Genomic DNA, 11,925 nt, shown 5'->3' with positions numbered 1-11,925 from the left:
CAAGTGGGAAAAGGTAAAAGCCGAAGCAAAAAAGCCGAAGCAAAGCATTAATGTAATACAAATTCAACAACACCAATCATGGAAAGCAAGCACCCAAATAGTAGCTAAAGTCAACACCTCAAGAAATTCCAAGATCTCTTTTCTCATTAGCTAGCCAGATCCGGCGGTTTCTTTGGAGCTGGGGTTCTTTGAAGGTGGAGATGGAGAGAGTCAGAGAGCTGGAGATGGAGATAGAGTCATGGAGAGATGGAGATGGAGAGCTGACCAAAGAAAAGAGAGTCAGAGAGCTGGAGATGGACTGGTCACCAATGGCGGAGGCGGGAGGCAGAGCAAAAGAGAAAAGAGAGTGAGGGGAAAAAGGGATGTGCGGCGGTAGGTATTAGGGTTGGAAAAATTTGGGAATGAAAGTAGTATTAATATGAATAATTAGGATAGATAGGTATATATTTTTTAATTATTAATTAAATAAAACGGGTTCGGGTCTAATACAGGTCGGTAAGGTATATCCCGTATTCGAGCCGTTTTTCTATTAGATAAAATGGGTCCGGGTCCGGGTCCGGATCACGGGTCTATATATCTATCCTTACCCGGAAAATGTTGACGGGTCCGGGTCTAGACCCGGACCGTTGACAGCCCTACTCCTAGTATTACCCAAAAAAAGGAATAGGTGTTTTTGTATACAATACCAACGTATGAGAAAGTCCAATAGATTACGTTTTCAGTCACTAGGCTCTCATCCAACGGCTCAAATTTCTGCTACCAACGATCCAACCGTGCTCATACGTTGAATGTCTTTCCATAAATAGGCCGTAGAACCACAGTCTAGTCTCTCATTTTTTTCGTAAGCCCTTCTCTCCTCTTCTAAACCCTTTCTAGGGTTTTTACTCTGCGTTCGGTAACTCTCTAACTCTGGTACTTCTTCTTAAGCACCCCGATGAAAACCTAATTTCCATACGCAGCATGAATATAAATTTATCTATGCATTTATCTTGTGTTTATTATATTAGATTTGATGATTAATGATGTAAAATTCATGTTTATGTGGTTTCATGCTCTAGTTCTTGATGATTTATTTTTTGAATGTTGGTTTGGTTTTGCCGGGATGGTGTCTAGATTGATGATTAGTGATTTGTAAAGAGCGATGGACTTTAGTCCTGAATTGAAATGCTTTTCTTTGAAACAGAATTCATTTCAGTACTATTTATTTGGCAGTTAAAAGATATTGATCCTTTTGTTTTGCGAGTTTTTTGGCATTAAATCTTGTAGAAGGGGTGTAGGGTAATAGCGGTGTAGTGCTTTTAATTTATGCTTTTCAAAGAGCAGTTATTGTGCCAAAGACGAGTTTCTCAAGTCTGAGGTACTGTAATGTTTTCTGGAATTTCAAGAAACAAATGGAAATGTTAGTTCTGGTATTTTCCAATGGAAGGAGGGGGAAGTGGGTGCTGATGGAAATAGACGCTTTTTTGTCATTTACGTGTGCAAAAGAATATATGACCTTTTAAAGTACATATGGCCTTGCGAGACTTCATTTTTTATTTCATTTTTGATACGTCAGGAGATGAGGTATCAGGTATAGGCATGAGGGTGGCAGCCAGTTTGTTGCTTGTCAGTTTACTTGTATGCAAATTGCTTGGGTCTTTTATCCAGTAGTCCATGATTTTGGATGATCCTATTGGTTTGTTGAGGCAGGATTTCTGAATTGTTGATTACCTAATTTTGTTACAAATTCATCTAGCCCAGTAATGTATTTGGCTTCATATCTTTCTGAATGTGTTGTCTATTTCTGGCTAGGCCTTTCACTGCAAGTCAATGTAAGTGCTATATATTTTTGCATTTTACAGTGATGGCTTTCTTCAATAAAGCCCGAGGCATACTCCAGCATGCAGTAAGGAAGCATATTAATCATGAAATTTCTGCATCTAGACCGTCCATATTTGAAGCAATACGATGCATGTCTTCAAAGCTCTTTGTTGGAGGTACTTTTGTTGTTGTTGTCGTCATTGATGAAATACCAGCCATTGCAAATGTTCTGTTTAAATCTGATGATGCCCTTTATTTTTGCAGGGCTCTCATATCAAACCGATCAGGCAAGTCTCGAAGATGCTTTTCAAAAGTATGGAGAAGTTATTGAAGGTAATGGTTCTCACAAAGCAAGAATGGCCATTGAATTCCTCGTATTAGTAATCTGCCAGTTCATCAATATTCCATACTTATTCTAGCAGTTTTCCTAGAGTGGATAAAAACCTGTTCTGCTTACTTACCTAATTGCTCTGAAAATATATCAATTTTGATAGTTTTGTTGAAGAATTATTCTGATAGGTAGAACCGCATAATTGGGCTGGGATATGCACATCCATTCTTTTTTCATGGCTTGAAATTGCGGAAAACTTTTTGTTTTTTTACTGTAATTCCTTTTAGATTTTTGCCTGCACCAGGTTTGATTACCTCTCTCGACAAATACCCTCGAGATATTTGGCTATTTGCTGCCTTGTTTGTAGGTTTGTTTTCTGTTCAATTATTTGACATTGATATATTTGTCTGAGTTTGTTTTGCCATTCTGCAGCAAGAATCATTACAGATCATCAAACTGGTAATTCCAGAGGTTTTGGCTTTGTTACTTTTCAAAGTGCTGAGGCAGCTTCCTCTGCTATCATGGCCTTAGATGGAAAGGTACCGCTGCATGTTTCTTTTATTTATTCTCTTCCCTTTCTTCCCCTTTCCCTGCATGACTGAATCTGCACTGATTTTTCGAAATAAGTTACATGATCTACATGGAAATAAACAATTTGGTGGTGCTACATAAAGTGAAGTTATTTGCTTCATTAGATGCAAAGGGTTGCACTTTGGAATTGCTGGCACTAAAGAGTTTAGGTTTTATTATTTGCATTCTTCTATTTGAACTTTCAGTTTGACCAGTTCATTGTGTGTGTACTATAAAATTTTCTTTCAGGAGTTTCAAGGACGTGTCATAAAAGTGAATCATGCTCATGATAGGGCACCACGAGGAGGTGGTGGCTACAGAAATTATGGTGGCGGCTATGGCGGTGGTGGCTGTGGCGCTGGCACCGGCGCCGGCTATGGAGGCAGCGGTGGCTATGGTGGTGGAAATTATGGTGGTGGTAATTATGGTGGTGGAAATTATGAAGGTGGTAATTATGGTGGTGGTGGGAACTATGACAATAATTTTGGTGCCAATCAGAGTGGTGGAAGCAGTGGCGGTGGATATGGTGCGACTGCTGGAGACAGCTATGCAAGTGGTGGTGCGGTTGGCAGTTATGCTAGCACTGAAGGGTCTTATGGTGGTAGCAGCACTTATGCTAGTGGAGGAGGCAATTATGGTGGCAATAATTTTGAGAGTACAAATGTTGGCTTTGATGGTGGGAACAATCAGAATTTTGGTGTTGCTTCTGGTGGTGGTGCAAGCGATAACTACTTTGCAGGTAACGATAATGCTGGCGGCGGTTTCAGTGACACTGGGTTCAACAGCAATTCTGGATTAAGCTATGGTGCTGGGAATCAATATGGTAACAATGAGAACAATAATGTGGCTAATGCTGATGGTAGTTATGACCAAAATGATGGAGGAGGGAGTTTCCAGGATGATGATGAGTCCCACGACGTTTTGGACAGAAGGGCCCCATAGCCATACTAAGCCTGCCTGCATTTGTGCTCACTGAAATTTGCTCTCCTTACCCCATGTCTGTGGCTCTCAACCTTTTCTTTTTGATGTTGGCTTATAGTTGTTTTATGTCCCCGCAATTGCAAATCTGTTAGTACTTCTTAATTGGGCCATGTAAACTTGAATTGTTACATTTTTTAACTCAATTTGGTAATGAGAAGTTTGTTTCAATGCCAGTTAGGCTTAGGTTGTCTGTGTTGAGCACTTATCCTGTTATGTTTAACCGCTTGCTCTGATGGAAGTCTGTTTCATGTAGCTTGGCGAGGAAATTGCAGCATTCTTCAGTTTTTTTTGAGAATTTCTTGTAGGTTATTTGTGCAGCTAGTCTTTGGGTGACAAGAAGTAACAGTTATAACTAGTTTTATATAGATTGCCGTTTCTCAACCCATATACATCCCCTCCCCTCCCCTCCCCTTCTAACGGCTTCGGTAGAAGTATAAAGCCTAGATTGGTAAGCAGGCCAAATTCTTGACTACATTTGGTAGACCCAAGCTTCATTAATGTTCTTCAAGTTGAGCATGAAGAAGGGGGAAGGCGTCTGAAAACCTCCACGGGGGACTGAAATCAGGTGAAGCTACTAATTGGGACCACGACACGCAGTTTGAAATTTTGATTATTTTGCGCGTTTGAAATTTTTTTCAAATTTGGATTGTTTACTTATTGATCGGAGCTTAAATGAGCTTTTATGAATGGAGTTCGAGTAGTTGAACTTCTTACACTAAATTTCACAATCACACTAATTGAATCGAGTTCAAGCCAAATTTGAAAGTTTATCAAGCATCAAATGTTGTTCAACTTTGATTTGATTAGTTGTTGAATTAAATTTAAACGAGCTCTTATCAAAATGAGTTAAGATTGATATGAGTATCAAGTAGCTTAATTCATATTTCAGTCCTAGTTTTATGTTTTTTTATATGTTAGTTTTGAGATTTCACACCTCAAGGTCCAAATACTAGAAGATTTTCCTAGTTGTTTTACCTCTAATTTTTGTGTTTACCAGCTTATATGCATTGTGTTTTGAACAAAGATTACTAACTAAAGCGTTCACTGTTCAGAGAGTTATGTTGAGTTGGACTTCCATTGCTTAACACCTGAACTATTGTGGAGTATATAGATAAAGTTGGGCATATTATACCTTTCCATGCTATAGATTTTGTTCTGTACTGTTAGGGTATGCAAGACAATCTCTTCTATGGTTGTGCAATATTTTCATATGTTAGTTCCAAGGGTTTCACACCTCATACGGTTAAAATCTTGTGTGTTTACCTGCTCATGCACAACGGATGCTGTTCCCATGCCTTCGTGTTTTGAATGGCAAACTAATTTAAGACTTGCAAAGTCTGGATGAAAAGTTGCCAACTGAAGAGTTATACATAGGTTGCCCTTCGATTGTTTACCACCTGAACTATTTTGAAAGCAAAAATCTGCGTTCCTAGAAATTTATGCCATGTACCTCTTACCCACTATTAAAACAAAATTGACATTTTAGAAAGTTATGGTGCTCTTTGTATCTGTCAATTGACTTTGGCAAACAGGGGTTATTGTTGGTATAGAAAGGTTAATTAAATTTCCTTTCTACCAAGATAAATGTAATTCGGAGAAAAAGAGTCCCATAAATTGCGCGATAAACAAAAAGAATAGGTGCTGCCCATTTGGTTTTGACTCGAAGGATGGTGTTTCAACTAAAATTAGAACCGCCTTGATATCATCTTTTGCAGAAGACGTAGTACGTCTCATCCACTCAACAACGAAATCTGTGATGAGAAATTTATAATCTTTTTGCCTGAGTAGTTTATTGGCTAATAGAACAGCGCCAAAGAAGTCATTGAGCAGCTGCTTGAGCTATAAAAACAGGGTTTTTATCGCATCCAAGAATTCCAAACAACACAACCAAAAGAAATTAAAAGTTGGGTAAAGGCAATCAGCATCAGAAGTTTAGAAAAGAAAGGTTTCTCCAGAAAACATGTATATTATAGCGTTCACCGAAGATTAATCTCTATATAAGACGAGTAAAGTTTCAAATTCTATATACCTCCTCTCTCTCTCTCTCTCTCTCTCTCTCTCTCTCTCTCTGTTATCGATGTCAACCTATTGTGAATGTTCATTTTCATCAGGTGAAAACAATGCCCTTTGAGCATTCAAAACTACAGGAGAGCCTTTTCGGGCTTGTTCCACAATATGCTTTATCAAGATCTCTTCCATCCCATCATACCCAATGTCATCCTCATCCTCCCTCGAAACGATACCAGTTGTCCGGTAGTAGTCATCTACCCCAACTTGTCGAGTGGAAAATGTTAATGGTGTTTTATCGGTGAATGGCTTCCCTTGTGCTTCATAAATCACGTCACTGTTGTGAAGCCAATATTCTTTCTGGCCACCAGTCTGCAATAATTCTTGTTTGTGGCTATCCGCTTCCTCAAGCTCATTTACCTTTGTGAACTCATCAAAAGGCTCATTATCCGCATCAAGAGCTTCCGCTGATAAGTTTATCACCACAGGTTGGTCTGCTTGATTTGGTTCCTTAAAATCTGGACTTCCTTCAGTTGAACAGCATGCAGATTCACTCTTGCACAACTGTCTCCAATAACTTGTTTGCTGTGATTCCATGTTTCGAACCTTCCTTTGGCTATTCTGCAGTGCAATTTCAAGCTCCTGGATACGTTGTTCCAATCTTGATTGAATCACTTCATGCAACCGCAAGGTCAGCTCCCTGGGAGAGACTGCATAATGAGCAGATTGAGTGGTGGAGCTACCACTTCCGTCCTGCTCTGCATAAGGTTGAGGACCACTTTGTCTAGCAAAGGCCCCAGCCTTCAGCACTCCCTCTACTGCATCTGGCACATAATCTGCATCAAGCTGGCAATGCGTTTAAAGTTCTGTCAGAATTTTGGATAATCATTTAAATTCAACTACTGCAGAACTAACAAAATTTGACTTGACATATTAAATGACATGCGTATTTGTTTCAGATGTTAAGCAAATCCTGCATGTTTAGAATTGTGGAAGATCTCTTAAACTTCTGAAGAAGCAAGAACTAAAGGTATTTATATCACTAAGTTAGCCAGGACAATGTTATACTCGGCTGGTGTATAGTGGGAAAGGAGATTATTTTATAACCTTCTCATTTGGCAAAAACATATAATACGAACTGATAAGAGTTTTAAGCTTTAGCGAATGAATGCATCTGTAGATACAAAAGAAAATGAGAAAATGCCATTCCATTCCTATGCAACTAAATGAGCTGGCACATACATTACTGCATCAGTATAAGAAAGTGATGCAAGACACTGTCCTGGGTCTTTACTCCCTCATCTTTCAAAGATTTTCATCCCTTTTTCTTCTTGCTTGGGAAACAACTAAAAACAAGAAAAATATATGCTAAATTTATTTAAAGCTGCAAAAGCCTCAGCTTTACACTAAAATTTCAATCCACAACCTGCACACGATATCCACACATTTCCCTGTGTTTACCATTTGGCGATGAGATAATGAAATAGGAAATTATTGAAGATCTCAAGTTCTAGGTGAGATTCCAGTCATACTGCCTAATCCAGGCTAAGAAGGAAAACAGTTTGCAGTTACGATTCCCTCGATTGATGAACCTACTGGAACGATTTTATCAATTGAGCATCCTTTATTTTACCCTTCAACAATCACACACTGAGTCACCATATTCTTTATTACAACCCTTGAACAATCACCTCCTGAGTCACTGTATTGCCAACATAATATATAGCCCATTTCCCACTAATCCATCTCATAATAACCTAACAAAGAATCAACTTCATAAATCAAATCACAAGGATGTGAATGTGCCGAATACTCCAACCAATTTCCTAGCAACATGCTAAACTTCAGGACTTTATAGTTTCTGCATGTCACAACAGTTTCAATCTGCAATTACCAGATGAGGTGCCATTGATCCAAGAAATGAAGAAAAAGGCTATGGTTCATGACATTTTCACAACACTACATATGACAAGAATCCACCAAAAATTGTTTCCCAGGTTCTCAGCCTTTTTTTTGGGCTTGTTGTGTGTGTGTGTGTGAGGGGAGGGGGGGTGTTGGTGTAGAGTGACCTTCAAGGAATCCACTGCACAGCTAAGTGCCATAGCAATAGCTCCTAATATAAGCGCCAAAACTTGTTTGGCAATGCTTTCTTTGCAATTCATGCAGATAATGAACACATTTTTTATTACTCTTCCATAATTGGGAAAATTAGAAGTCTCGTTATGTGTGTAAAAGGCAAATAGATCGATGCAAAGATGGGACCAAACAAGACAATGGACTGAAACCTATAGGACTGAATTGTTGAAGATTTGAAACTGGGATTCATCCAGTTAGTCAGATTTTTGTCAGATTGTCTATTTGCTTCAACCAAAAACAGGAAAAACCTCTTTGCATTATTTGCAAGTACAAGGAGATAAAGATAACCACCATTGAGGTAGAGGTGTCTCGGAGGGACTGGTTTGAGGCAATATCCAATTTGAACAACCCTTCCGTTTTTCCAAAAATAACAAACTGACTAACCATCTGAAGATATATGAGATAATAAAATAACAAAAAACACATAAGTGACATGGTTGAAAATCAGAAGTCAAACTACCAAGAGTGGACAATTATAGAGTTCCACAAGAAAAGCAAAATCTCCATACCGACCTATGCATGACTGCGTATATCTGCTAAAGAATTTACGTTATCTAATTCAATCCACAAGGAGTGACTGAGATTCGTTCATCATTACTGACCCAACGATTTCAAGGTAATAAAGACATCTTATAATTTGCTCAAGGTACTAAAGACATCTTATAATTTGCATACCTCAACTAGATTTGATATCTTTCTGTCCAATCTGCTAGAGCTCATGTTTAATTCTAACCTCTCAAGTTCAGCTTCAAGCTCTGCTTCAATTTTGCTAAAAGATTCTTCCTCTGCTTTCTGATCTTTATATACGTTGTCACAGTCATTCAACGTCTCTTCAGAGGAAAATGCATGTAGAGGCCCATTATTAAATGGATCATTCTGCGTATCCTGTGATTCCGAATCTTCAACAGCAAGCTCTTTCACAGTTAACGAATCTTTCATCTCAAGCTCATCCTGTAAATCCTGAACCAAACTCTCTGTTTGTTTCAACAAGTCACTCAATTTGTCTACTTCTCGTTTATTAGTCAAGAAAGAAGAGATTAGGCCAAGAGATAATCCCAGACAGAAAAACAGAGCACCCTGTGATGTCCCTGATTCAAGATGGCAAACTATCAGGAAAGCCACAATATTTACAAAAGGAGGAAAAAATAATTTAGCTCACTGAAGGACAAAGTTATAGAGAAAGTGCATTTACAATTTAAGAACCAAAGATGACAAACAACCTGGACTAGAAATAGGCTTAGCAACGTTAAAAACATATCTAAAAGCTCAAACTAACCGAAAAACAAATTGATTGCAGTAAATAGTAGCAATGACACACTTCTTTAATTTGTTTGGAACATCAAATCAATAACCACACCACTATATACACCATAAACTGATTGCAATAAATAGTTGAACAAGCCTAAAAGTAAGCATACTAACCACCTTGCAGTCTTTGGTGCTTTCCTTTTACTCCACAAGAAAGGCTCGATCTTCTATGCTGTTCCATTTCAATATCAGTTTTAGCTTTTCTGCGGAACTCCATAGACCCAAGACTAGGCAGTCGAGGAACTCCAAATATGTCTTCAAGATTGGTAGCTGTGTGAAGCTTGCTTTGCACAGATCCAATGGACAAATTGCAAGAATTAGCAATTGCTCTACTGATTATCCTGCTCCCATCTGTCACAACAAATGGCTTAATGGTTGGTGTGCAAGGCGAACTAACAGAGCTACAACTGTACTCTGCTGTTTCAGCTCGCTCTTTGTACAACTGAGCCAAGAGACAACTTTCCATGGAGTTTAGAGGCTTTAGTGATTGTCCATTAGTTCGTCTGCTCCTGAGACTGCTCTTCTTCCTTGCAAAACCATAAGAAACAGCTGTTTCTCGAGTAGAAGGTAGCAATGACAAGTCCTGATAAGTCTCATCTTTATCACCACACATTCCAACTCCTTCCCTAGCCACTTGTACATCTTCATAGCTCGAGGACCCAGGCACAAGATTTGAAGCAGAATGAGTATAACAATCAGCGCAATCACCGGTTGTAGAAGCTATATCTGGCACAGAAGAATCTCGCGACAGCCTTTCTTTTTCTAAAAACAACTCTACTTCTAATTTTTTACTGCACAATGCATCACAAGGCCAGGAGTTCTCACCCTTGGCTTGCTGATTGCTTGGTAAGGACTCAGGTCTAAAAGTAGGACTCTCACATGATGAATCCGGAAAACTCCTCCTACTCTTTACAAAATTCTTCCAATGCTGAGCTACATATCCAGCTCCAGCAGCTGCTGCAACTACCCATATGTCCATTTTCTATCCCTTTTTCTCCAACTCCAATCCTAAACTAGTTGAAGCAAACAAATCGCGTCTCTTCTAAAATCTAAGCATCCAAATATCCCAACGAATCAGCAACTAAATACGTTCAGAACATAAAACTTTCCACCAAAAAAAATAAAATGCAGTCAATGCAGTTAATCTCCAGACTTGTAGAAATATATTCAAGCAGAGAACCAGAACCCCTTCTTCTACAACTCTATTGTCAGGTAAGAATTAAGCAAAAGGAACCCAACATGTTCAGATTATTCTCCAAGAAAACGAATCTAAGCCAAAATTAAGGATCCTTAGTTCTTTAAAATCCATATTCAGATTATCAATGCCCATTTTACCAACTTTACCTCTGAACAGAAGAACTTCATCAATCAATCAGAAGAACCCCATTTGCCAGAATTATCAAAATCCTCGGAATTGTCGAAAATCAGCAAGAACCCGGTTCAGAAAGTTCCACCAGAAAAGTACCCAATTGAAAGCTACACCTGAACTTTCAACCCAACCTAAGCAAACCAGCTATCAGTGAAAAGGACGGGGGACAACTGTTAGAGGAATACTTGTGACCTTTTCAAAAGGATGATAATTGGGAAAGAAAAAGGGAAAAAGAAAAAAGAAAAAAGGGATTATGGGCTTAGTTCTTCTGCAAGAATCGTGAGAAAGTGAACTTTTTTGCTATGTAAGATGGAAAAATGGGCATGTGGAGGCAAAATCTATGGGGTCCAAGATTCCAAGAAGATTGTCAGCGTGAGGTGCAATTGTTGCCGGATTTTGTTGTTTTGGTTTTTGGTAATTGGAAGATGTTTACGTTGTAGCGCCTTCTGGCTTGGCTGCTCTGTTTATCTCTAATTCAGCAATATAGGACACGACAGGACAGAGTAGTCCCTCTTCCACGTGTAGTGTTTGGTTTTATTTTTGGGAATTTGAAAAAATAGAGATAGGAAGATTTAAAATTTACGAGAAAGACATGAATTTTTTGAAAATTTGAAAATAGAAATGTGGAATATTATTCATAAATTGTAAATAATTCAATATGATGTAGGCAAAATCTCAAATTTATCATTAGGAGCAGATGTGAGCACTTGTATGTGCACATTCAAGCGTACAAATGTGTAAATCGAAATGTGCACACTTGTACGTCCATATATATATATATATTGTATTCATCAGATTCTATGTGCCTACTCATATATATTCATTGTTCATAATTGGATTTTCATATATTTACACAGCAATAGAAATGCGCACATTCGAATATATGTCTATATTTATCAAAATGAATGTTTCTGTTTTTCATTAATGTGTCTGTTCTTATTAAATGAAGTGAACATTACTACGAGAGTGATTTAGTTAATTTCAATTAAATTATTAATTATTTTATGGATTAATCTTTCGTATGCTGTCAGCGTATGAATGACAACTATGTAAAATTTGAATTTGAAATTCAACTTTTGCAAGCATGTCATGAATCTAACGGTGATAGTGTATATAAGATTTAATCTTATTTTATTCATACTTCACACTTCATTTACGAATTTTCAAAAACTTATGTCCTTTCGTTTTTATAAATTTTGAATCTTACAATTCTTGTTTCTCCAAATGTTTCCTTATTTATCTATTTGATTTTAGTATATTTAGTTATTGCACAAAGTTGTGTCCTAGTTTTGCTATATTTGGAAAAGATATAATTGTATAACAGTGCAAGAAAATAGCAGACATTTCATGAAGAGTCACAATTTTTTGTGATTAAACTAACAGATTTGGATCATCTCCATTTACGTTCCTTAAAAAGGGAAGT

At 37.9% G+C, this 11,925-nt stretch overlaps 2 protein-coding genes across 5 annotated transcripts; one reads left to right on the top strand and one right to left on the bottom strand.

The window, feature by feature from the left end:
* Positions 1 to 736: 736 nt before the first annotated feature.
* LOC113742707 (uncharacterized) lies at positions 737 to 3,865 on the top strand. 3 transcript variants are annotated; one of them, XM_027270623.2, is made up of 5 exons: positions 737 to 895; positions 1,842 to 1,976; positions 2,065 to 2,133; positions 2,564 to 2,670; positions 2,951 to 3,865. In XM_027270623.2, the coding sequence occupies exons 2-5, from the start codon at positions 1,844 to 1,846 to the stop codon at positions 3,641 to 3,643; spliced, it is 1,002 nt and encodes a 333-aa protein (XP_027126424.2). In that variant the 5' UTR covers positions 737 to 895; positions 1,842 to 1,843; the 3' UTR covers positions 3,644 to 3,865. The 3 variants fall into 3 exon arrangements, with proteins under 3 accessions (XP_027126424.2, XP_027126423.2, XP_071903858.1); XM_027270622.2 differs by having other exon boundaries at positions 766 to 912; XM_072047757.1 differs by having other exon boundaries at positions 863 to 895; positions 1,792 to 1,976.
* A 1,748-nt stretch (positions 3,866 to 5,613) lies between these two features.
* On the bottom strand, positions 5,614 to 11,011 carry LOC113742816 (uncharacterized). Of its 2 annotated transcripts, none has more exons than XM_027270806.2 (3): positions 9,248 to 11,011; positions 8,501 to 8,913; positions 5,614 to 6,535 (listed from the first exon to the last, which is right to left on the bottom strand). In XM_027270806.2, the coding sequence occupies exons 1-3, from the start codon at positions 10,110 to 10,112 to the stop codon at positions 5,768 to 5,770; spliced, it is 2,046 nt and encodes a 681-aa protein (XP_027126607.1). In that variant the 5' UTR covers positions 10,113 to 11,011; the 3' UTR covers positions 5,614 to 5,767. The 2 variants fall into 2 exon arrangements, with proteins under 2 accessions (XP_027126607.1, XP_027126608.1); XM_027270807.2 differs by having other exon boundaries at positions 9,251 to 11,010.
* Between the last annotated feature and the right edge of the window lie 914 nt (positions 11,012 to 11,925).

The sequence above is a fragment of the Coffea arabica genome, chromosome 4e (assembly GCF_036785885.1).
Source record: "Coffea arabica cultivar ET-39 chromosome 4e, Coffea Arabica ET-39 HiFi, whole genome shotgun sequence".
Taxonomy (NCBI): Eukaryota; Viridiplantae; Streptophyta; class Magnoliopsida; order Gentianales; family Rubiaceae; genus Coffea; species Coffea arabica.
The sequence above is the reverse complement of the archived record's forward strand: the minus strand, read 5'-3'. Positions and strand labels throughout refer to the sequence as shown.